This window comes from Danaus plexippus, chromosome 10 (assembly GCF_018135715.1).
Source record: "Danaus plexippus chromosome 10, MEX_DaPlex, whole genome shotgun sequence".
Taxonomy (NCBI): Eukaryota; Metazoa; Arthropoda; class Insecta; order Lepidoptera; family Nymphalidae; genus Danaus; species Danaus plexippus.
This window is the reverse complement of record NC_083543.1, coordinates 6949278-6973832: the sequence shown is the minus strand read 5'-3', so window position 1 is coordinate 6973832 and position 24555 is coordinate 6949278. Positions and strand designations below refer to the sequence as shown.

General features: G+C 28.4%; 2 protein-coding genes across 2 annotated transcripts in view; one reads left to right on the top strand and one right to left on the bottom strand.

The window, feature by feature from the left end:
- LOC116767117 (acetylcholinesterase-like) overlaps nt 1–1292 on the top strand; it is a 29821-nt gene extending 28529 nt beyond the window's left edge. Inside the window, exon 7 of the mRNA XM_032657296.2 lies at nt 102–1292. Coding sequence (XP_032513187.1) covers nt 102–214 — 113 coding nt within the window. The 3' untranslated portion in view covers nt 215–1292. The remainder of the gene's footprint in view (nt 1–101) is intronic.
- Nucleotides 1293–4356: 3064 nt separating this feature from the next.
- LOC116767057 (corticotropin-releasing factor-binding protein) lies at nt 4357–24514 on the bottom strand. The gene is made up of 7 exons (XM_032657208.2): nt 24158–24514; nt 14667–14766; nt 13912–14072; nt 10144–10339; nt 9478–9656; nt 7626–7734; nt 4357–4796 (listed from the first exon to the last, which is right to left on the bottom strand). The coding sequence occupies exons 1-7, from the start codon at nt 24230–24232 to the stop codon at nt 4645–4647; spliced, it is 972 nt and encodes a 323-aa protein (XP_032513099.2). The 5' UTR covers nt 24233–24514; the 3' UTR covers nt 4357–4644.
- Between the last annotated feature and the right edge of the window lie 41 nt (nt 24515–24555).

Below are 24555 nucleotides of genomic sequence, written 5' to 3'. Positions count from 1 at the left end.
ACATATTAGTTCTATAAAATGTTATACCGATTGTTCAAGAATCGATATTATTTAAATTGATATGAAATGGGTCATACATTATTATTTGATGAACATTCCAGAACTGGAGCACGTGCCATGTGATGGAGCCGTCACCGGACCATATAGCAGCGTCGCTGGCACTACGCTACCCATCGTACTACTAACTACTCTTGCGATTTCTGTAGCACTTTAAACAAATAGAAAAAACTCCCGTGATAATGGCCTCGGCGTAGGGCTCCCACTGTGAAATTATATATAATCACCTATATCTTATAATTAAGTTTATGAAAATGGCACTGAAACTTTAAGATACGATTTTTTCATTATTGACTGGTACAGTTATCAAAGATGGGGTAGACTGTTTCTCACTAGCATCCCTTATTATTAGTCTGCAATAAACTTGTAATGCAATTTAATGTGGTAAGGGAACACCTCCTTACTTAATTATTTTGTAATTTTTGTCTTTACTTGTAAGGGATCTATCGGTTGAGATAAAACACATAACAATACGAGGTGTAGATATTGTGGACAGCTGAACATTTTCTCATATTGTTGTTTGTGAACATCTTAGCTAAATAGTAGCTAAAATGTTCCTCTACCCAGTAGACATGTAGGTATTGTATATCGAGTTTAGATTCGGTCAGGTCAACCTAGACCGTACGCGTTAGACTAACTAGACAATGTTTAACATCGGCTTTAACTGTTAAAGCTAAGCTTTTACATGACATTGAATTTGTCACTATACATATCAATGTGTGCCTCGGCTTTATAGCAAATGTTACATATCTTAATTAGATCGAAATTTTAGAAATTTATATTATATATATGTATATGAGTGTACGTTGTGAGACGAATTTTTAAAAATATATACTATTTAGGATGCTAACAATCAATGTTACCACCACTTCATGATCTTATGAATTCCAAATCTTATGACTTCAAAAAAATATATAACTATTTTGTAAATAATACCTTCTTACAATTAGATCGCGGTAACAGATGTAAAATTTTCTATGCATGTATGTGACGGTATATTTAAACCTTAGTGGAATAATAATAAATAAAGTAAAAGTAAGTATGATATATAATTCGTGCATTTTATAATATTTAGAATAGCACTGCCAGGAGACACATTTCTTTCCATCTTAGTAAACTTTGTACAAAACCTAAAAAAATATGAAAAAATATGACCAATGAAAATATTGAAAAAAAATAAATAAATAACCGTAGATAATATAATCCTTCGAATTTAACTATCACAGTATCTATTAGTAGGACTTCTAATATTCGAACTCTGCCTAGTACAAGGTTGCATAGTCAACACAAAATATTGTATAGGATGGATTAAAACGAAACGTTGCAATCAATTGTTCAGTTTGGCAGAGCAATACTTGTATTCACAAGGTTGCTGTTCAAAAGAAATGTAATGGCAGTGATGAATACCTTCCGTCTCTCCAACTTATGGACTAACTTAGCATAATAATGCTTTAATTGGAAATCATCTTATGAATTTAAAAACGTTATATATAAACTAACCTTTAGGGATAAATTATGTGCAGTCAATTACTATTTCGGAAATAACACGAATGAAAACCATTCGTTGCGCTAAGGAAAATCACAAAATAATATTCGAAAACGTACGTATAACTTATCTTTACTCCAAGGATCCAATAGTTTTCAATATAAAGAAAGTATGCTAATCATTTAATCAAATAAAAATGCCTCTTTTATATATTATATAAGCTTAGTAGTTAATTATTGTGTAACTGTAAGCACGTAGAGAAATTGACTGTACACTTAATAGAATTTGAAAAGAGGTTGTCCTTCATGCATAGTACTGACGAAAGCACCATTTTGCTTTTTTTCTTATAAAGCACAATTTGTGAAGTATGGGATAGCTTTAATTAGTTAAAATAAGATATAAGTGGTAAACTATTTAGCTTAGTATAACTTTTCAGATGACCGAAATAAAAGTAAGAGTTTCATTACAATTCATTGCATAATTTAAAGTAATCACTTGTATTTTCATTTAGTTAATCATAAGTCAATAACGTGTTAATAGGGTTTTAATAGGCCTAAAAATATTCAATCATCTAAATAACTAATGCATTGACTTCAATGGACGGAATAAGAGGAACGATTGTCATCTACTTAGTTTCATGATTTTTATCTTTAATAGTTTAGTTCTCAAAATTGCAGTCATAAAGAAAAATATATTCAATACTTTAAAATACCACGCAATCGTAGATGCAGTTGCAGATCTTCTTGTGTAATTTTAAGATCTATGATACACTCAGGCATACAATATATTCTTGTAACAGATACCACTTTCAATATAATCATTATTAAATAACAATTTATTTATTTAATGAAACAGATTATAATAATTTAGTGAATAATAAAAGTTTGATCGGAATTAATACGGTAAATAAATGTGTAGTTCCTTAGAAAAAGTATTGTTTGTTAGATATAAAAATATTTAATGTTATTTGTGAATTTAGGCTTATATATATTTCAAGCTGTGGATGTTACGTGTTAGGACAGCTTACTATTTAGTAAGTTTCTATGCGATTTAAAATTATAATATTAATATTAATAGTGTTATCAGCTACGGTGCTCTTGCATGGTGTATTTGCCTGTAGCGAGACCTCATGTATTGTCATGGACAGGCCTGCTATGATTGCTTGAGCGCACACATTATAATACTTGTAACTATAACATATCATAAAAATATCTTTCCACCGGACCGTGATAACGCTTAAGGGAAACTAAAATAATGCCTCTCTTTGTTTATTCTATTTAAAATATATATATATACATGAATTAATTTATCAGACAGACATTTATTTTCAATAGAATATTACTTTATTTTTATATAATTCACTAACCTTTTTGAAACCTTTTATTGTGTTATCAAATGCATTCGCTAACTTGAAATTTATTTTCTATGTAATAATTTTTAAAATAAATATTATTTTGTAATAGCAATCAATGTTTGTAACTTTAAAGAGTACTATTGATACATATCACAATTCGTTATTATTAAATAAATAAAATTACTTACTGGATATATCTTATTCATATAATATATTTTGTTACATAAATAAATATTTAATATACTGGTATAAGATTTACACTTTATACGTTGAGTCGTAACACATTAATTTTAAATATGTTGCTTTATTGATGTAGATTCTGTAAGTATAATAATATTTTTTGTATAGTTCATACATTTTACGTTTTACGTGTGAGACAGATATAAATCTTGTTATACAATAATACCTTAGTTTAAAGATTTTGAACTGTATCGTTCTTCGTAATTAGTATATCAGAATTTTATCAAATTTAAGAGTACATAATAACCCTCCCATAAATATATATATGAAATTATCTGTTTATGTGAGAATTATATCATTGGAAATACGTTAAGATCTTGTAGATATTGCTTATATTAGGTGCTATCTAAAGTATACATACATATATCCATACGCTCTTAAGGATGGTACACATTACACTAGTCTCTAATAAGCGGTTGATGCGTCTCAGCTTGAGACTTAGTGTAATGTGCACTCACATTTACAATTACAATGAAATGCAAATGACATTGACAATATCTGTTGATAATTTTGGATTTCAACCATAAGCTACGACGCTTTTAGTCTTTCATCAATAGTTTTCTGTTTAGTTGTCTTTAGGAAATTCTTTAAACTATACGTTAAATAACAAGTTATAATGATATTTTGTGTGGTGATCTGTATTTTTTTATTATGTTTCTTTAGTTTTATATACCCTCGAAATTACTATATATCAACATTTAAGTATTATATTTTGACAGTCTTAATCCCGATAAAATAGTAAGACAAATAAAATAAATACTTTAAAATTTTATGAAAATTTTAGTTTTCCATTTTGCAAGAATTGGATTATAATTTTATTTTAATCTTTTTGGTATAATTGTCTTACAGATCACTTTACAATGTCCACGATTTATTTCTCTGCCAAAACCAAATATTTATTTATTCAAAATAGATACTAGTTATAAAATTTGTGTTAAATATCAAATAACATATCTTTATTCGAATAACTATTAAATAAATTTTATTTAAATAATGTCGTTTTATTTGAAACTTTATCCTTTATATATTGAACTTTTCTTTCATATTCTCTTTTTATTAATAAATTAGGTTAATTGAGTGCAGTTAACTTGCTTGAATATTTATGTTAGAGTGAAAATGTGTCAGGACTGTTCGTTTAGTTTATTATGCAGTATTCAGTTGATTCTTATTTAAAAAAAAACTTAAACTTTATAAAAGTTGGATGGAAATAAAACACGAATATCGTTATTTTTTTTTATTTACATACATATTTATAATTAAAATGAAACAAACATCTTTCATAATTTAAATAATATATTGGCAATTGATACTTTCAATCATCCAAATGACTAGACACAGAAATTCATTTCAAACATTCAAGGTACAATAATACTATACCGCATCTACCTGAAGAGCTCCAATAAATACTTCACTATTGATAATACTGCTCAAATAACTTGATAATTTAACACTACTCCAAGAATATCGTAATATCAGAGACAAAGCGACGTCTGGAACGATAGCGTCCTTAAATATCATTCATCCCGCAAATGAGATCAGCGTGCTCGATGTGTTCCAGGGGGAGGGCAGAGAAGGCCAGGGTTACAGAATTTTGGTAGCGTCCGCTAGAAACCAATCGTACGACGGTGTCCTCGCAGGCTATGTACATTGAGCGGCGAGCTGGGAAAAAGAATTGTATGATATAAAATCAACCAGGAAAGTGGCTCGAGAATTTAAGATTCTAGTATTTGTGAAAGATACAGAAAAATTGCCTTAAAACATGTGGTCAGAGCAAATAAAACTGCTAAAGTCTAAAGCAATCATTTCCGATGTACAATAACTAAAGCTGCCGCTAAACAATTTAATTTACTTGTGAAAAGAGCAAGCTAGCTTATTCCTAATTCTTTGTCTGTATTAAGAAGTAATCCTTGATTTCGCAACATGGTTTTGACACTAATCTAGGAATTCTAGACGACAATGTGATTTATGAGAATAGCTATTCGACAAACTGGATCGTTTGTTTGATTCTGAGCATTCCAATGTTCAGCGTTTTACAGAGAATGACGATAACTGTGCCCATTCCTTCTGCGGTTGATAAAGAAAATCATTGTCGCTAGTTCAACAAAGAAATCTGTCATCTTGTGTGATTAAGGCTTCTCATTGTAGTGATTCAATTTTTATAATATATATTTGATTTCCACATTTTATGTTTATATTACTTAAACAAAAAACTTTGAAAATTCAAAATTAAAACAGAAAAAATATTTATATTAAAAGCTAGTAATAAACTATTAAGATTAAGCAAAAAAATTCTCTCAATCTTGTCTATTATTGTCTTTTGTTTTGAGTGTCACCATAGAGTTTCGTTTAACAAAACAGCCTGAATGTGAGCTTATGAACTTAAAAGCTTATTCTGAAATCCTTCCGTTGGACGTAAGCTCATACTCTATATCATATTGCTGGTCGCTGGGGTAAGATTCCCACCTTGATTAGAACGTTATATTGGATTTAGTTTAGAAAACATACGCCTACCAATGAAATGAACGTATATTTGTAACAGACGAATTCAATAAATAAAAAAACATAAATAAATCTCAAACGTCATTCGTAAAATAAATCTTTTAATGAATTGATTTCAATTATTTTAAACAATTTTTTTTTCAGTTATTAATTGTTGTTATAAACGCTACCGAAAGTCCATTCTGTCCGTATAAGACTCGATAAGGACTTCCATTAAAAATTATATATTTTCTACTTGGTTTTTATATAACCACGTCTTTCCTTCAGAGGTAATATAAATATATTATAATTTTTATTAAATAAGATTGAAAAAAATATATAATTGAAAAAAATTATATATAAATAAAACATTTTCCCATTCTGTATAACAAACAGTAAATCATAAAATTATTATCAAAATTTCTTACTATTCATAAATTAGTTAAAATTTCAAACTATGTTTGGTACAATATTATACAGGAATTTTTGTTTTTAACAAAATGTTTAACTATCAACAAGTTAAACTAAGTATAACAGAGTGGATTTAAATTTTCTTTTAAAGAAATGTCAATATTTTATTTCATATTGTTAATTCTTACAGTAAAATAACAGAATGGCAGATCAAAATTATATCTATAAAGAAATCTCTAAGTCAATTCTAAGATGAGCCATCATTTTTATCTTAAAGTGTTTATCGTCCGCTAAAAGCTTAACAATAAGGTTGAGTTGTTAAATGCAATAACGAAAATTGATGGCCAATTTTCGAAAGAAAAGCGGTCATTGGTGTAATTATTTATATTCATATCTATTATATTTATTTTGGGAAAAAAAACTTTCATTTATAAGAGTTACGGTCGATAAGGAATAGGTATTAATTGGAAAATCAATTAATTAATAGCTTTATATTGTATTTCATAGATCAAATAAACCAATAAATATAAAAAAAGTATTATTTTAAAAGGCAAATTAAATTTCCCGAAAATAATAAAATTATGTCGAAGGAAGGCAAAGTCTATTATCGATATTTAATATTGAATTCAGAAACAGCCACAGAAAGAAGAGACCACTTCGTGCCACTTACGTTATTAATAATATATTTTGTAACCCCTATTATTCTTTTATATCATAATCCAAAGCACTTGTGTGACATATTGAGATTGTAATAATATAACGCCGTCTCGTTATAGGAGCATATACACTATTTCTTATCGTATATATTTCTTAAATACACTTTTTAATCCTAGTAAGTGAAAAGCTAAATTGGTTTGAAATAATTTAATGAGATATCTTTGAATACAATAAATTTATAACTATGTTTCAAATTTCATATAAATCGTTAGTGAAGACGATATTTTAATGACTTCCAATTGCAATTGTATGTAAAAGGTGTTACTCCAAAATACCGATTAATTGGTAATGAATTGCTAAAAATATTTAGTTTACAAACTAAAAGTAAAATTTTTGCGCCAATTATTTCTATGTATTTAAGTTATCTCATAATATGTACATATAAACGTTCTTTGGAAAAATATACTCTCTATCGATATATGTACATAATAATTTAAAATATAGTATCTATGGATACATAATAATTTTAAATCTTCTTAAGCTTTATTGTTGTTAAGGTCAAATGCTTTTAATGTATGGAAGAAAAAGAAAAGAAGTTTACCGAGCTGACAACAGGTTGTTAAAGAGATTGAAGAATGAAAAAGGGCCCTTGAAATGGTTATAAGTTCAGGCTCCGAGTGGAATAAAATAATGTGCTACTTTAGTTATAAAGTAGTTTTTTATACTAAACGAACCACTTAGAATACAAGAAACTGTTAAAGAATATATTATATAACACGGTAGAAATAATATATAATATATGTTTATATATATATATATAAATATATTTGTATTACTGTTGAATGTATTTATCTACCTTATGTTATGTATATTTCAATATGAATTCTGGCTTCATACATGAAGAGACTGGACTATTGTCATGTACTCACGTTAACGGCTTACCTTCGTTTGAGTCGAGTCCACATAAGCTATCATACACTTCCATTTTGGTGTGGTCGAGCCCACTAGCCCCGCCAATATCTACGTAGTCGTGAAGTCCCCGCTTTGTGCACTAGATAAACACACCGTTTACACATGACTTAATTAGCTCAAACATAAAGTCGTTTTCACATTGAAATTTTGTTGAAACAACTAGTTAGATAACATGTTCATTTGAAAAGCACCGAAGGATAACACGTGACAGTGAGATAATGAGAGCCACATATTCAGAAGCACATCTCAATACAACAGTAACAAGGCTTCCGGAACTTTTAGTCATAGCTGTTAGTTACAGTTACGTTAAATGTGTTTGAAATATTATTTGATTAAAATTTAAAATTAAATTTAATTTAAAGAAATACTAAAACATCTCTTCTGTTCTAGAATAATCAATGAATAAATGTAACATAAAAATCACAGAAATATAAATTACGGGTTTTATGAATAACAGTTAATAAAATTTGACACTAAAAAATATACAATTAATGGTATATATATAAATCTTATATATAAAGTTCTCGAGTCACAAAGTTAGTTAGCAGACTCCTCCGAAACGGTTTTACCGATTTTAATGAAATTTTTTATGCATATTCAGTAGGTCTGAGAATCGACTTCTGTCTATTTTCATATACTAAGTGAAAGCTTTATCCACCCCTAACGTTTATTTTAATTTTTCGGACAATTTATTTATTTTGTTATAAGGAGGCAAAAAAAATACATACAACTCAAAATTCTGACGCTTTTATCATTTACCCGTATTTTTTAAAAACCATTTTAATAATTAATCATTTTAGATCACGCTCGATAACTGATTAATTAATTATCACTGTATAAGTTATGTTAGAGAAACAGCTAATTAAAACCAAGTTATCGTCATCTACTTTTTTAATATTTTTGGTATTTTTTTTTGTTTTTAATTATAAGATCTCTGTTTTTGACGGAAATTTTCCTTACATTTGAGCATACCATCATTTTCACACGGAAAATTATGCGTGGCAGGTTCTCGAGTGGGTAAATCATCCAGTTTGTGGGTGTTAGCTAAAGACGTACTAACAAAAAATATTGTTCACGCTATAGCACTAAAAGATTGAGAAAGATTATTAAAAAATGATATAATTTTTAGGAATATATCATAAAAAAATTAAAATTTATGTTTAGTAATTTGTTATTGTTATATTGCATCATCATTCACAGCGCGCTCCTTGCTTCTTTCACTCATTTACCACATCCTCACATACAATAATTTAGTTATTTTTTTATATACTAGAAGTGTCTTTAAAAAAAAATTGTTGGCAAAACAGCGTTTGTTAGGTCAGGTGGTATACTATATATATATCTTTAGTCTTTCTTTTACAAACAATACTCGACAAATAAAGGTTTTTGTCACAAAAAAAATATATAATACTCCAAAGACTAACATATTTAAACTAGTTAGTTAACTGGGATCGGTGGTTTTGATAAAATATTTTGTATTAAAAATATAAGGTTTCATTATATGATGTTACAGGATTAACGAAATTTCAGGATTCGGGACAACGGTAAACAAGCTTTACCCTGAATTAAATAGCGCTTAAGGTATATTGAATGGATAAAATTATTTTTTATACGCTTATAGTATTTTGCCTATGTACACTCTTAAATAAAGGACAAAGAGAGACACAAAAAAAAATTTTTTTGTTAATCCTTAAAATATTTCTACTTTTTGGATGAAATTAAATAAATACCTCAATGCGACAAAAAACATAATTGTTAAAGAACTTCAAGTGTATATTTTAAGAGAAGGATATCGGTTTGTAAAATAAGTGTTTACACTTACATGATGTATAGTTCCAGTTTCGACTTCAAGGAGGCTATTTCTTTTCACAGTCTGCCCCACGTCTAAGTCCAAAACACGGACAGTAGCTGGAGATACTGCCAGCAATGAACAATTCCCTGTCTCTCCATGATTCCGAAGAGTGTATACACCATCAGATCCAAAAAGCATTAAGTTACAAGCTGCCAATAAAGAGAATTTTTAAATAAATTATATTTAATAATATAAAATATATTTTTTTATAAATTTGAAAATATTTGTGTATTAAGAAGGTAGATTCTAATATTTTATGTTTATTCATGAATAGTAAAAATCACGGCTTTCGTCACTTGCTAAGCCTATTAGATAAATGGAGCGTTAAGGAGATTGGGTCACAATTATTATCAATAAACCTGACATTTTCATCTCATTTATTCATTATATGGCGTTATGAAAAGCGTTGACGTGCCTTTATTGAGATAAATCTTTTTTACCTTTTCTATTTATTTTACATGTAAAGTAAAAAAAAACTATATTACAAATTACTACTTATTTAAATAAAATGAAATATTGAAATTAATTTTAACATTACATTATTTGGAACGTGGAATATGAATGATAATAATTTGGAATATATTTAGTAAGAGTAAAAATACTCAGAGTTAATGATTAAGAAATATTTAAACTCACGTCTCGGATTTCTAATATGTCTTATTGTAATAGCAAATCCTTTTCCTCGTGCTGGGACTCTGTACTGCACAAGGGCAGCGTTCTGCTTGGAGACCAACTTGCGCTGTGGACGCTTGTCGCAGGACTCCACGACCCTGTCATCGTCCCAGGCATCAGCTGGCCATACTTGGCCATTCAATTCCCAGCCGTCTACCCACTAGACAAAAAACAGTGTTTCATAAACTTATATGCATAAATAAAGATCGGCTTATGTATAAATAAAAATTTTAGTTTTGAGCAAATATAATCAAAAATTGTCATCGGCTTTTCGTTTAAACACACAAATTTTTGTTCCCTTATAAGTTAGTAGAAATAAATAATTAGTGAAAAAAGATTAAATAAAAAACAACGGACATCTTTAACAAAAGTAGACTAAGGTGACCCTCAAGATACAATTAATGAAGACCCTATCCAAGCTAGATTCCGACCGCAGACCCGTCTTAATCGAAAAATAACCCAGATATAATCTATAATCGATTGAAATCTGCTCACTCGGCAAAATCAAGCACTCACATTATACGCAGAAACGGACCTCATCTTACGATTTAAACTTGGGAACAATCGCACACCACTCCTTTCCAACGCCGTCCTAGTTTCCTACTCCATGAACTTACACTTACTATATATTACACAATTGGGGAAAGTATGCTTGAATCATTAGAGGGTGAATGCGGTTCAAGAGGTGAAAAGTTCTCCTCTTTCATACAGTGCTAGAAGTGTCTTAAGTTCGTTAGTCAATAAACATAGCTGGACAGGAAACACGATTTAGGAACACTATTTCTTCTTACATATCCAACTCCTGTCCCAGCCTCGAATGTTCTCCTATATGCTATTGCTGTAAAAACCATAATTTAAAATTAATAAACAAAATAATCAACTACACAGCCACTACAAACAACTGCCCCATTCTGATATTCATCAAGTCCAAAGCCCTTCCTATTCATCGAAAACGGTCACGGTCCATCCTCTAGCTGCTAAATCCTCCAAGATATACACATAAAATTATCTCTTTATTCGTTATTATTGCTTAACTTTTCACTTTTCCTTAAATCTAATATTCCTCACTTTCATGTTACTTTCATGTTAGTGTCATAAACAAGACTTAAAAAAAATTGAATAAATTATTCAAAATATTGTAAATTCATTAAGTTTATAAACTTAATATTTTATGTAGTTACTTTCTTCATATGTTTTTGCACTTAGGATAATTGTACTTACTTCTTGCACCGAAATTATTTGTATTAGAATATATCATCACTATACAAAACTGTTTTTGATGTACATAAAACAATAAACATTTTCTGGAAATCTAGTATGTAACTTTATTATATATATTATATTATCTATCATGAATTCTACACCCAATTAGGTTTTATGTACATACTTGATAAACCTATTTTGTATATCTACTGAATATTTCTGCTTTCATATTCACACCCACTGAATTGTAAAATGTATCGTTTAATTACCACCTACAAAATAAATTAACTCGGCTTAAGAGTGGTTTATTATCATCCTCCACATAAATTTACTTCTCATTACTTGCAGCACGAGCTAAATTGGTATCGAATATCAGAACCCACCAGGCTCAACACTGCTTTATCTGATTTCTCTATCTTCTGAATTCATAACAACTCACGTTAAGTTTAAAACCACTCTTATTATGAATATATGAAACGATTTTTTTTATTTTTACACTTACACTAAAGAGAGGATGCGAACCTTGCCATGTCTCACGTTACCCAATTAATTGCTAAAACGATGGATAACTCGACGGTTAGATTGCTTAAAATTTTCGGAATAATCTAAGAAACGGATCATGCCTTATGCTAATCGTTTCTCCCACAAAAGATAGAAATAAATCTCAAAAAGAACACCGTGTTTTCAGATAGTAAGGAACAGAGCTGTATACCTATACCCCTTGGTAAAGGTGACCTATTAAGAAGAACCATTTTACTTTTACCGAAATCAAGTGTCATTTTGTATTCAAATGTCCCTTAGAAGTAAGGACACACTATACAAGACCTGTATAGTTCTAGCCATGTCCTGTAGGTATGAACAAATTGAAAGTGCTACAAAATAGATTCACTTGCATGACCTCATGCACTCTGGTATATCAGGAACTCCGATCTTTCAATAGCAACACACTTCAAGTCGATCTTTAAGAAAAACCGCCAATTTCTCTCGGTTCTCTAACTTTCCGAAAGGTAAAAGCGGTCATGAAGACGTGCTGTTACATCCTGACGACATATAACAACTGACAATACAGGGTAAATTTCCTCTTAACACACCAAAGTTTCACACACGCACACACATCGACTTCGCCAGCGAAGACGAGGTTCTGAAACAGAAACTTTGATTGGCATTCCACTATAGGAGAACGGCATCCTCCGATGCCATACTCGCTTCAAAGACGTTCTGACTCAAGGTCCGGCTTCTTAAAGGTACCCTCAGATCTGCGTACCTTTCCGGGCCCTTCGAGTCTGTGTTTCAAGAGTACATCCCATTCGGATACCCCATCCCCCGATGACGCTGTAAAAGCCACTGGAGCTAACAGCAAAAGACAAGCCAAAAAAAAAATGTATACTCTATGAAAAATATCTATCTATCTGAATAGATAAATATGAAAGCATGATTAATTTTAATAATTGTTAATGTCAACACTTAGCATAAAAGCACATTCGATCCCTGTTATAAATTAAGTCGCGATGTTAAAACGATTATATAGATAAGATTATAAAAGTTAGTATAATTTAACATTGTAACGAATTTAAATATATTAAAACTTCTCTCAAGAAACTTCTCGTGAAGTTATAAGTTAGTGAAAAGTAACTAGATGAATTAAAATAATAATATTATCTTTCCTAGAAAGTTGATGTTATAATCAGATTGACATGAAACATTATGGATTATGACATTGTTTCTATGGGAGTAATTGTTTTAGAATTATTTAGGATAAAGGTTAATCTTAAGGTATTTTATTAGGTATGTAGTATTGAATGAATGTTAGTGTAAAATATGCTTGTATAGATTATAACTTTTCTTTTAAATTAATGGATATAAGATATTTTAATTTGAGTCTTATGAAGCTAAGTGATTTTATAGAGAGCAATTTTATGAATTGAAAATTAAAATTTGTTTCGTTTTTAATTATATTGTTTGCAAAAATAAATACTTTATTGACTATAGTTTAAATAATTTTATTTTCAAACCTTTTTACTTATGCTTAGCGGAAGGCAAGTAGCTATTCGCAGTCGAATACAACTTTGAAACTAATGCGTTGCCGAGTTTTCAGCGGCTTAAATTTTGTATTCCTGAAACTTCTTCGGGACCAATACATGTTTCATAACTACGACCTTGTTACAGCTGAAGTTAAGAGTTATTAGCTTCAAGCGGTTCATGCTTTGAAATACTTGATTTGTGTGCAAACATGGTTGAGAAGGGTAAACCTCATTAAATAAATTAAAAACTTTTAATTACGCCGTCTGCAACCACAATTTTAAACAAATAACATATATTAAGAATAGAAAAAATAAGAAATTTTACTATTAGATGCTATAAATCATTTAAAATAGAGAGCATTGTTAATGTCTAAAACATTAAAAAAAAAACACATTTATAGACAGGATACGATTATTTCGTGATTATGAATGTGAATTAAAAACTATTTAACATATTTTGAAGTGAAATGGCAATTTTTTTTTTAAATTGTTTGAAATTAAAACTTACGGCAACCAAGCCGCCGTTCTCGCATGGCACGTCGAGGTAGTTAAAGATGACTTGGATCCGTTTATCCGGATCAGCTATCATGTAAATGCCGCAAACAATCGGTTCATCGGAAGGCGATTTGAAAAACAACTCCCCTTCTTCAGACGTAACCAGGAAGCAATCTGGATAATTCAGTAAAGTATTAAACAAAACCTTAGATAGCTTTAAGTTTGTTACGGTTAATTCTAAATGCAGTTAAATGACAGTACTTGGCATATAAACTAACTCTTCCTAGTTGTTGCTAGCTTCTTAAAGAGATTTGAATTGAGACAGGTGTAAAGGATTTTATTCGGTAAGAGGAATAGAAGGTAACACTATACCCAAATACAGATTAATCCTTTTATTCATAAATTCTGCTTCCAAAATAAAAAAACCTTTTGGTAATACATTTTACGAATTTCCTCTCCTTAGTATTAATTAATTTCATACAAAAACAATTATCGGCTATTATTCATATGATCAAACTTTGTTTTTATAACCCAATAGTATGACAAATATTTGTATTTCATTTTATTAGTATCAGTATTCAGTGTTGGGGACGTAAACAATCAAATATAACTTAAAAAGGTTTATTTATTTTCAAGACAGTCTAATTTCTACGTAAGAAATACTTTGTAATATTTTTAGTGAGAAGTTAATATTTAACAAATAAATGTACATATGATTTTATATGTCATTTAAAAACACTATTGAAGAAGGAAATACATTTTACTTACCTTCGATGGGGTCAATGATCCTATGCGAGGGGAGAGGATAGCGACGCACCCTGGAGAACCACGACATAGCCTGGGCTGGGCCACGTTGGGCCCTCCAACCCTACAGAATAAAGGTATTAGTTTCATACTAGTTACTTTAATAGCTAATCATAGAGTTTATATAGACAAAGACCCATTATTTTTTTTATAAATATCAGAATATATCTTAGGTAAATTTAATTTATGTTAAAGGAAAAGTCAGCTATTCCTATAAAGATATGTTTAATAAAAACACAAAAAAAAATATTCTTCTTTAAAAAGGTTCCAATGACTGCGACCAATGAACTGGAATGAATATAAATGGTTACAATAAGTTGCAGTATCCGAAAACTTAATTAGCTAGCCACATGTTTCACTGACACGACCACGAGCACATTTATTAAATTTCGGTGCCAAATACAAAACCTTATATAGTTTTTTTTTTTTTATTTTCGGCATATTTTACAAGTTTTTAGGCAATTTCGTCTTTTGAAATGTTTATTTTCAGGTTTAATTTAATTTGATTTCTCCCCCTTCTAGCACAGCTCTGATAACGTTAAGAGCATAGTTATTTTTTAATGAAATAAAGGTTCAATGGTTTCTTGTCTTTTTATCTTAGCGTTCTTTTGTCTACGCATGCATAATCACTTCCATCTATTGAGTACTTTGCAGATTTAATCAGGATGCCGAGTGCGCTAAAAATAAAACACTTGCCTCAAAGCCTATGTATAACTAAACGTTAGATTACTTTTATGTTTTATAAATGATAGGTGTATGTATTTATTAAATTATATTATACACCTCAAACTTTAAACTAATTTTTTTTTTACTTTCTAATTTAATTTATTTGGAAGAAATATAAATGTATTCTTCCTGAGGAACACATTTACAACAAAGGAACATACAAATCTAATTTATTTAATGTATAAAACATACTATTGGTGTATTATGTACTGTACTATCGAAGTTAATAGTTGTGAGAATTATATATATTTTATTATTAAATAAACACTTAAATCTAAAAGTTTGTAGTAATACTTGCAGGGTATTAAAATTGAATATAAAAATACTTGTGTGAGTCTGCTGTGAATATAGAAGGAAAAGCTACGGACGTGAGGCGCAAGTAAAGTGTATACACAGGAAATGTATTATGTGATGATAAAATTCTATTATAATAAATCATCATAGTACGTGTCCATTGCTGGGTAAATCACTGAAAATAAAATGATCCTCCCTTGATAATGGCCTATGGAAACTAACTGTATGTTGTTACCGTGAGTTTTTTAAATTTCAAGATACTGCATATCAAATTTCATTAAATTTTCAAGGGTAATTTAAAAATTCAAAATTAAAAAACAAGCAGATTATAAATACTGGTAAAATATTGTTCAAAGACTATTTATTCTTGCCTTGATTATAATGTATACAGAAGGTGAGATATTGGTCTTTATTTTAATTGTACTATTTTATAATATTCAATTAAAACAATATAAAACCACAAATCGTGAAAATAAGCGTTCCTATTTTTACTGCATATAATTTTTTATTTCAAATGTCTAGTGTAAAATAAAAATCATTTTCAAATTGTAAGACTTAAGTCTTAAACACCAAAGATAAACTAGCGCACTTTTATGCTCTACATTTCGCTGCAATACTTATTAACTCACTTTTTATTGTTGATAAAATTCATTATCTCTTCAATAGCCCATATAGATCTGGAAATTCATTTATGTTTGTACGACATAAATTTGATAAGAAGTGTAGTACTACTTTTTGTCTGGATATACAAATAAATAAAATGTTATCTTGTTGTTATAAGGATAGATTTCAAAAAAAAATAATAAATAAACAGAATTGAACCTACTTATGAAAATGCATCGATTTAAATAAATTTTCATTATTCTGTGATATCAGGTACGAGCGTAACACAGAAAAAAAAATTACAAAATGTTTACGTTAAATATTTTTATTAAATTTTAATTTTACTTATATACAAATTTTATTTTACTCTAAAGGCATCTCTTTTATCAAACACTGATTTTTAAAGACCCCATAAGTGAAATTAAATAACTCTATAACAATAAGCATCCGCGAAAATAAAATACATCAAAACCCACAATACCATTTGTGACTAAAATGGATGTTTAAATAAGAAATAACACAATTAATGAGATTCTCCTTACTTGATATTCGGTATAATCTCATGCAAATTAACACTCAAAGGATTACGTGGACTTAGCAATCAAGAATGTGCGCTTCTTAATGTTAGAGTGTAAACTTTATCAGAGCCATAAGACATCAAAGGTCTATTAATTGAAGTTTACAAGTGTGGTTAAACATGAAAGTTTATTATACATTGATTTCAAACAGTCAGTTATTATCTGTTTAATGTTTAAAAAAAATGCACAAGGACACGCGGTCAAATCTTTATTATATATGAAAGTATGTCTTTACTACTATTATTCTTCATGCTCTTAAGAAGACATATAAAAGGGTATACGGAGTACCTAATTTTCAAAATGTTAGTATGAAATTATGATGGGTTGTTTTAGTTCCTTTTTGCATTTCAAATGTGAGAGACCTTTAGAAAGACAGTAATTTATAAGAGAATTTTATTATGCATTCCTTTTACGACCAGCCCTTAAGGCGAGCAGAGTTAGCTTCAACCAACGATTAATTTATTATTTCACATGTGGATCATCCCAAAAATGGCTTAATTTTAGTGTTATCCTTAATGTGTGATGTGTGATTTAGCTAAAATAGATTAATGGAAACCAATAGAAAAATTATATTATATAAAATATGTGAACAATCGTCTAAACAAGTATTATTTACATATAAACATATTTTATGAAAGAACTCTCGTTTTAGTACCAACTTAAAATGGCTGCTAGTTCGATTTTTAACTTTAGATTAAGCCTGATAAAATAATCAAATCTTTTGGCTCTTTTTTCATTTTTTAAATTCTTGACTATCATTTTACCTGATGGTAAGTGGAAATGAAGTCCGAAGGTGGTTATCGCACTATTGAAGTAATTGCCCATTACCTAATTCTTGCCTCTAAGGTAGCCGAATTGTAAGTGGATGGAAAAACTGACGCAGACAAAGCGTTTCAATCGCTTGCTGCGAGAATGAGGAAGGATAAATCGTATCGCTTTATTACCTTCTTACCTTCTTTAAAAAAATATTTTTCAAAACGTATAGATTTAACTAAGAAATCTTAATAATTTGGGACAGAAAAATAGAAAAAGTGAAAATTCATTTATAGGTTTTCTTCCTCCTGTATCAACTATATATTTTTTTTACTTTTAAAGGTTTTTTTTTTTAGCTGATGCACCTAAATGAGAATTAAAAAATTATTATCGCTTTTGGTTAGTTTGCGGGTTTTTAAAAAATCAATCTATATTTTTCAATACATCCGATTACACAATGGGGAAACTCTTCTAATTATCGGTAGTCGGGTCTTTTTGAAGAAATTGGTATTGGTTATAAAGATATTTAGGTGAAAGGAATAAAATTGCGTTCTTCTTTGTGTAATTTTAATACAATAATGTGGACATAATTAAGATGGCTTTCCTTTGATATCATCAGCAGGTAAAGTATTTTTCTTCCACATATTGGACATCATTGAACAAATAAGAACAGATAATAGCCAAGATGTTATGATAGAATTATAGAATAGAATATAGAATTTCAAGTATATAGTCTGTGATTTCTATATAATATATAACAATATGTATATATATATATATATTAATTAATGTAACATAAAATTTAAAATTAAAATATCTTGGATCGTGAAAAAAAAAATGATTTTTTAAATAAATATTTGATATCATAATATTTAGACAATACCAGACAATAAATTTTGTTAACAAGTCGTATAAAATAGAATCTTTGTACCTATATCATGCCGATCTGGGTAGACTATTGAGACTTTACTCCCTGTGTGTTCAATCAGCTTAGGGGTGCTTCTCTGTTAATTTTATTATAAGGCATAAGTTTAGTAAAATAAAAATATTCTTGAAATTTTCTAATAAATATTAATTAAGGTTGATGTCATGAAGCCTGTCTTTAACAGACAAGATGGCTATTAAAATGTATCTTTGATGTATTAATTACAAAATCAATTAGGAATTATTTTTATAAAAATCATCATGAAATTCAATAACCCAGAAAATCCTACCTATATTTTTAATTATAATTTGAGTTAGGTAAGTTCAAAGAATTCTAAGTGATATTTTTACCTTTAAGATGTTTGTCAAATTCTCAATAGATGGTGATGTGGTTTCAACTTTCAAGTACTTGTAAGGAATAGTTTCATAAAAATAAAAAATAAAAATCTACTGACAGAGAGTGCAATTGAAATCCTACCACCAGGATTAATTAATATCTGAGAGATATCCACGACGAAGTACATTCTGTGAAGTGATTTCAAACATAAGCTGCTAAAATATGCCACTGGTAAACAGTTATTTTAGTTATTAACATATGTGGTATGTTGATATTGAAAAGTATAAAAATATGTTCTTGTTCAGTTTAACGTAAGTTTAAATTTATTATAACATAGATGTTAAAGGCTGTTTATATATCAAAGACCAAAATAAAATCTGCGGTGAAAGGTCTATTTAAATACACAAGGGTTACTTACTTTTGTGAGTGAAATTTATGAGAGATCATAAAATAAATACTTTTAATCCCTTATCAAATTTTTTGTATATTCTGGTTTGTTAAATCCGGAAACTTAAATTACATTTATTATTTTGTATCATTAATAATATGTGCGATTGATCTGAATAAATAACAATAAATAAAATATATAACTATAGAAATATTATTTGCATAGAAATCTTACTGCAATCTTTTCCACATTTTTAATTTTTCTGGTACACAAGGAAATAGTTCGCAGTATCCAATAAAATAGCTAATATTATTAAATAGCAAATATTATAAAGACATTTTTAGCTTATGACAAAAACTAATTCTACTTTGCCAACACTACAAATCTTCGTACAGTTTATCTTTTATTCTTGGGCATTCCTACTTTCTTGCAAAGGCTATTAATTGTTAATTTATATTCAAATTCCTTGTTGATAAGCTATTAACTGTTTCATTTACGGGGCCAATGACTAAAACCATTATTGAGTTGTTGCCAAGTTGTTGGAACATAATTAATTAACAAGATGAACACAATTTAGCATTTTATCATTCTTTAAGTATATCATTTTTAACGAATACAAATAGATTAATTATATTTTGTTAGTCGTTTGTCAGACGAATTTTGTATATGTTAATAACATGAAAGTTTGTCTTGCTTTGAATCTGTGTGTGTGTGCGTGTGTGTGTCTGTATGTGTGTGTTTGTTTACTGTTTGTAATTAGGCAATTTTATCCTATAAATGTGTATTAAATTATGTTCCGTGTCAAACCGTAAAAAAACCTTTTAGATTAAAGGAAATTCAAATATTGTAACGCTTCAAACCTATCAGGAATAAATGCTTTGATCTTTGAAAATCAGAAGTAATTGATTGTTTTTATAACTTTATGATTTCTTATACAATGATAACAAAATTTTAATTGTAGGTCCTGTCTAGACGTTTATCTTCTACTAACTGGAGATTGTTTTTAATATCCTCATATTAATTACTTTTACTCTATACAATTAAGTTTGAGGTTTTGATACCCCAGCACCAATTGTTAGGACCTAATTTTGTTATAAAATTATATGCATATATATTTTATATTAAGCCTGTATGATGTTTCGGTTTTATCTTTCATATTCATTTACGCAAAGTAATAAAATGCGAAGAAAAGATAGCAAACTGTAACGGTTTTTTTATTGATGACACATTCCTGGTAGCTGTTTTTTGGGGTAAAAGTAACTTAATTTTCTTTTATGTCTCCATCTATTTCGTATGAAAAAAATAAATATTAGGATTTCCTTCCGAATAGAAAAATTTTAAACATTTACATAGGATTTTAAAACAATTATATAGGTAAATGGAGAACAGTAATCTATTTTATAAAAACAATACAATACTTCATTAAATAAAAATTTGTTATTTTAAACTAGATTGAAATAAATTACTTGGTGTTAATTCTTAATAAATATTTTATTAGTATTAATTTTCTCTTTTCTAAATTTATCTTCATCAAAATAAACGAAATTATTTCATTAAATCGTTTTATGATTTGACGAATCTTATTCTTTATGACAGAACATTATGATTTTAACAGTATGATGGGAACAATTTCACTATCTTATAATGTTCCAAATAATATAACACTTTTAACAATCAAATACTAGTATATTATTAAATTTTGTTTATTATTAGCCAATAAGATGAGGATTCCAACAAAACCAAGCGATCTCTTTTTGTAGCAAATAATAAATGAAGAAAAAATTGAGATATGTTTTGTAGTAGCTCATAACAAAAATTTTAATAATTCTAACACTTAATTATTACTAGTTGAATTGAATGACATATAAAAATAGAATATTCATATATAAAATCCGATTGGAATTGTGTGTTTGTTTTGAGTAATTTTCTAAAAGGGTAGACAGATTTGGGAGCTTTTTTAAATTGCCGTTAGGTAGATTAAAAAAATAAAACTCGGTTTAATTTTTTACACAGAATGGTGGCGCATAAAGAATTGAAAATTTATAACAAAATCTGATGGATATAAATTGCGAAGACAAGTAATAACAAATGTTTAAGCTCTTGTTACTTTTGTAAATTTGCAATTTTAATTGAGTAAATAATAATAAGACGTCTATTTTTTTTTCAAAATAAAAAAAATTACTAATTGGCTATATTTTGAGTGGAAAATTATGAGACATGAAAATTTATTTTATATTTCGGATTCGATCCGTATTCAACTGGTAGCTTAACATTTCAATTTCATTAAATAAATTGCATTGAAGTGTCTTTCGTATAGCACATCGACCTTTTCTCCTTTAGCAATATTGTCAAGTCTATACTTGTTAGGGCTGAATTTTATGAAGATGTCTTTTTTTTTTTCTTGAAAAATGTACTCTAATTTTATTTATTTCAAGTAAGAGACAAACTGTATATAAAGAATTTAGTGTCATTACTACCATGAACTTGTGACAAATTTTTAACACGAAATATGTTACAAACTTTTTTAATTTTCTTCGTATCTTAAACGTTTTGGACGGTTTTCTTGCAGTCCTATATTCAATCTATGAAACTATACATTTATCTTTAACCATGTTGGTTTCTTGTTTAACTAAAAACTTTAAATTTTTTATATTATTAAATAGGAATTGTTATTATTATTTTTATAAACATCCAAATAGTTAAGGGGCAAAATTGTTAAAATTATAACAGTTAATATAAAAAACCAAAATGATTGAACCAAACAGTCGGTTGAATTAAATAAGCTTTAATTCTAAATTAAACTGTTGCTGACCCAACTGAACTGAACTGTCCTTTACTTTCAGGATCAAGTATGGAATACTTTGGGGAAAAATATCATATTATGTATTAATAACATAACATAATTCCAAAACCAGTTGGTTTGTTCTGTAATTTATAATATTCAGAATGCTGACATCCTTTTGTAACGCGAACGAGGTTTGTTTAAGCGTACGAATAACTAACATACGATTAATATATATTCAATTGATATTTCAAAGCTTGCTTAGTATGTTTGACAGTTAGCTTTGTAGTAAATAGCAATGCATGAACCAAAAAGTTATTAAGTAAGTACAATTATGCATATATTATAAATCCAGAAACCATATTTGTATTAAAGACAAATAAAAAAATACATTAAATTGAATTAAATCTCTAAGTTTATAAAGATATGGCTCTTATTACTTTAATTGTAACAAGTAAATTTTATAATGATCGGATGCAACATACCTAAATCTTCTCAAATTTCCCAGCTATATCGTACGTTAATAACTTAAGTGATAAATCTTAAAGACATATCTATGAACGTTATTTGATTCTGATTTAAATTTATTTTTGTTTTATTGCAATTATTGACATAAAAGTCGTCTATGTGTTTGACCTCAATATTATTTTCATCCAAATATATTTCCACTTAAAATACTCTTGCATGTTATCAATGACATTGCTATTAGATAATTGATAAATGTGAGTTATGGTCATAGTAGTCGATGGGTTTCATAGAAATGTGACCACGTATCGCCCATTAACTAGAAATTATTGCTAACAATATTTAGAAGCTACTCTAATAGGAAAAATATGACGTCACACTTTATACCGTCATATTCAAATTGTGATTAAATGTCATCAAAAGCAGTTTATAAAGAAGGTTTTATGTTCTGTACATACGAAGTGAGGGAAATATTATATTTTTTATATGTTGCTTTTAAGTTTGTATCTAGTGAAGCATCAGGTTCAAACAAAAATGATTTTTTTTTCAACTCAATCAATCGTCTTGGGATTCGTACGTTTACGTAGCATTAGTTTCACCTTTCATAAAACTTTCAGTATGTTTAAAGCGAATTTTACGATATGAACAACTTAAATAATGTACCTGAATTAAAATTTATAAATAACAATTAAAACGTAAATATCAAATATATTTTCGATATATAAAAAAACGTCAAAATTTCCAAAATTCATGACATGATCATACTTTCTAATTGATTCAACCTTCATTTGCTTTAATTATAATAATTTTCTCTAAAATTCTTTACACACTACAAAAATGGAATCTGTGAATAAATACAGAGCTTTTGTTTTAACGTGTTTTCACATTTTTGGTATGTTGTTTAACAAATCTGAGAATAGAAAGAGACATACCGCGATGACAAGTGACGATTAATGAGGCCGTGACGGACGTGTTCTATTAAGTTGACTAGAATTATTATAACAATGTTAAAAAATATATACATTTTTTTATTAGAATTCGTTCTGTTTTGAAAACTTTAAATACATATGACAAACAATAATCTGAAAAATGATTTTCGGTAATTTAAATACACTTTAACATTGATTTACTTAATTTTCACATAACATAAGGAACTATTCAGTTCACCTCGATGTCACTATGCAAAAAAAAAAATTAATACAGTATTAGATTTTGTTATTGGAAGTGATTTAATTCCTTAGAATTTAAAATCAATTTTTGTGATTTCAAGAAACTTTCAAGTAATTTTTTAAAAATTCTTCTGCCTATAAATATATATTAGAATATTTCGTCACGAATATTATTATTTTATAATTTATCATGACAATTTTACTAAAGTTGACTCGATTTCCCATTTTATACTCTCCTTAAATTTGTATTATAATAGTGTTTATTTCGTTCTTTCTATAAAACTTTATAAAGACAACGATGAAATTATATAAAAAATATTAAAAACATTTATTCAACTCGTCTCCTCGGTAGAAAAATATATATATTATATTTAATAATATCCCTATTCAAAATCTTCACGAAATAATTATAATACCGTATAAAATGGTTACTTACCGGCAGCATGAGCCCGTTAGAACCATTCCAAGCAAACACGAATGCAACGACATAGAAAATGAATCTCATATTCATATTTAAGTTTATCGTAATTTTCAAAGTTTCCACTGAGTAGCGGCTCCAACGTCCCGTGAATTGTGAATGAACCGAGTTTCCCTCTGCCTTTATATGTGATGTTCTGCGCAAAGTTATGCGCCGGCTCCTTACTACTGACTCCCGATTACAACACTATATTCAAAATTAATATCGTTTCAATTCGGACACATCAATACTCTCAGCGGATAGACGACATATTAAATATGACAGCACGGGCGATGCTTTATCAGTTATATTATTTGTAACGCAAACACTTCGCTGTCTTACAAACGTTTAATTGAGATACAAGTGGTTATAGAGCA

Excerpts from the sequence above, each read along its gene's own strand:
- LOC116767057 (XM_032657208.2), bottom strand. The coding sequence starts at position 24,232 with ATGAATATGAGATTCATTTTCTATGTCGTTGCATTCGTGTTTGCTTGG. Across the intron at positions 14,073-14,666 it reads GATCATTGACCCCATCGAAG|ATTGCTTCCTGGTTACGTCT; the intron begins GTAAGTAAAATG and ends TGAATTATCCAG. Across the intron at positions 9,657-10,143 it reads ACATATTAGAAATCCGAGAC|CTTGTAACTTAATGCTTTTT; the intron begins GTGAGTTTAAAT and ends CTTTATTGGCAG.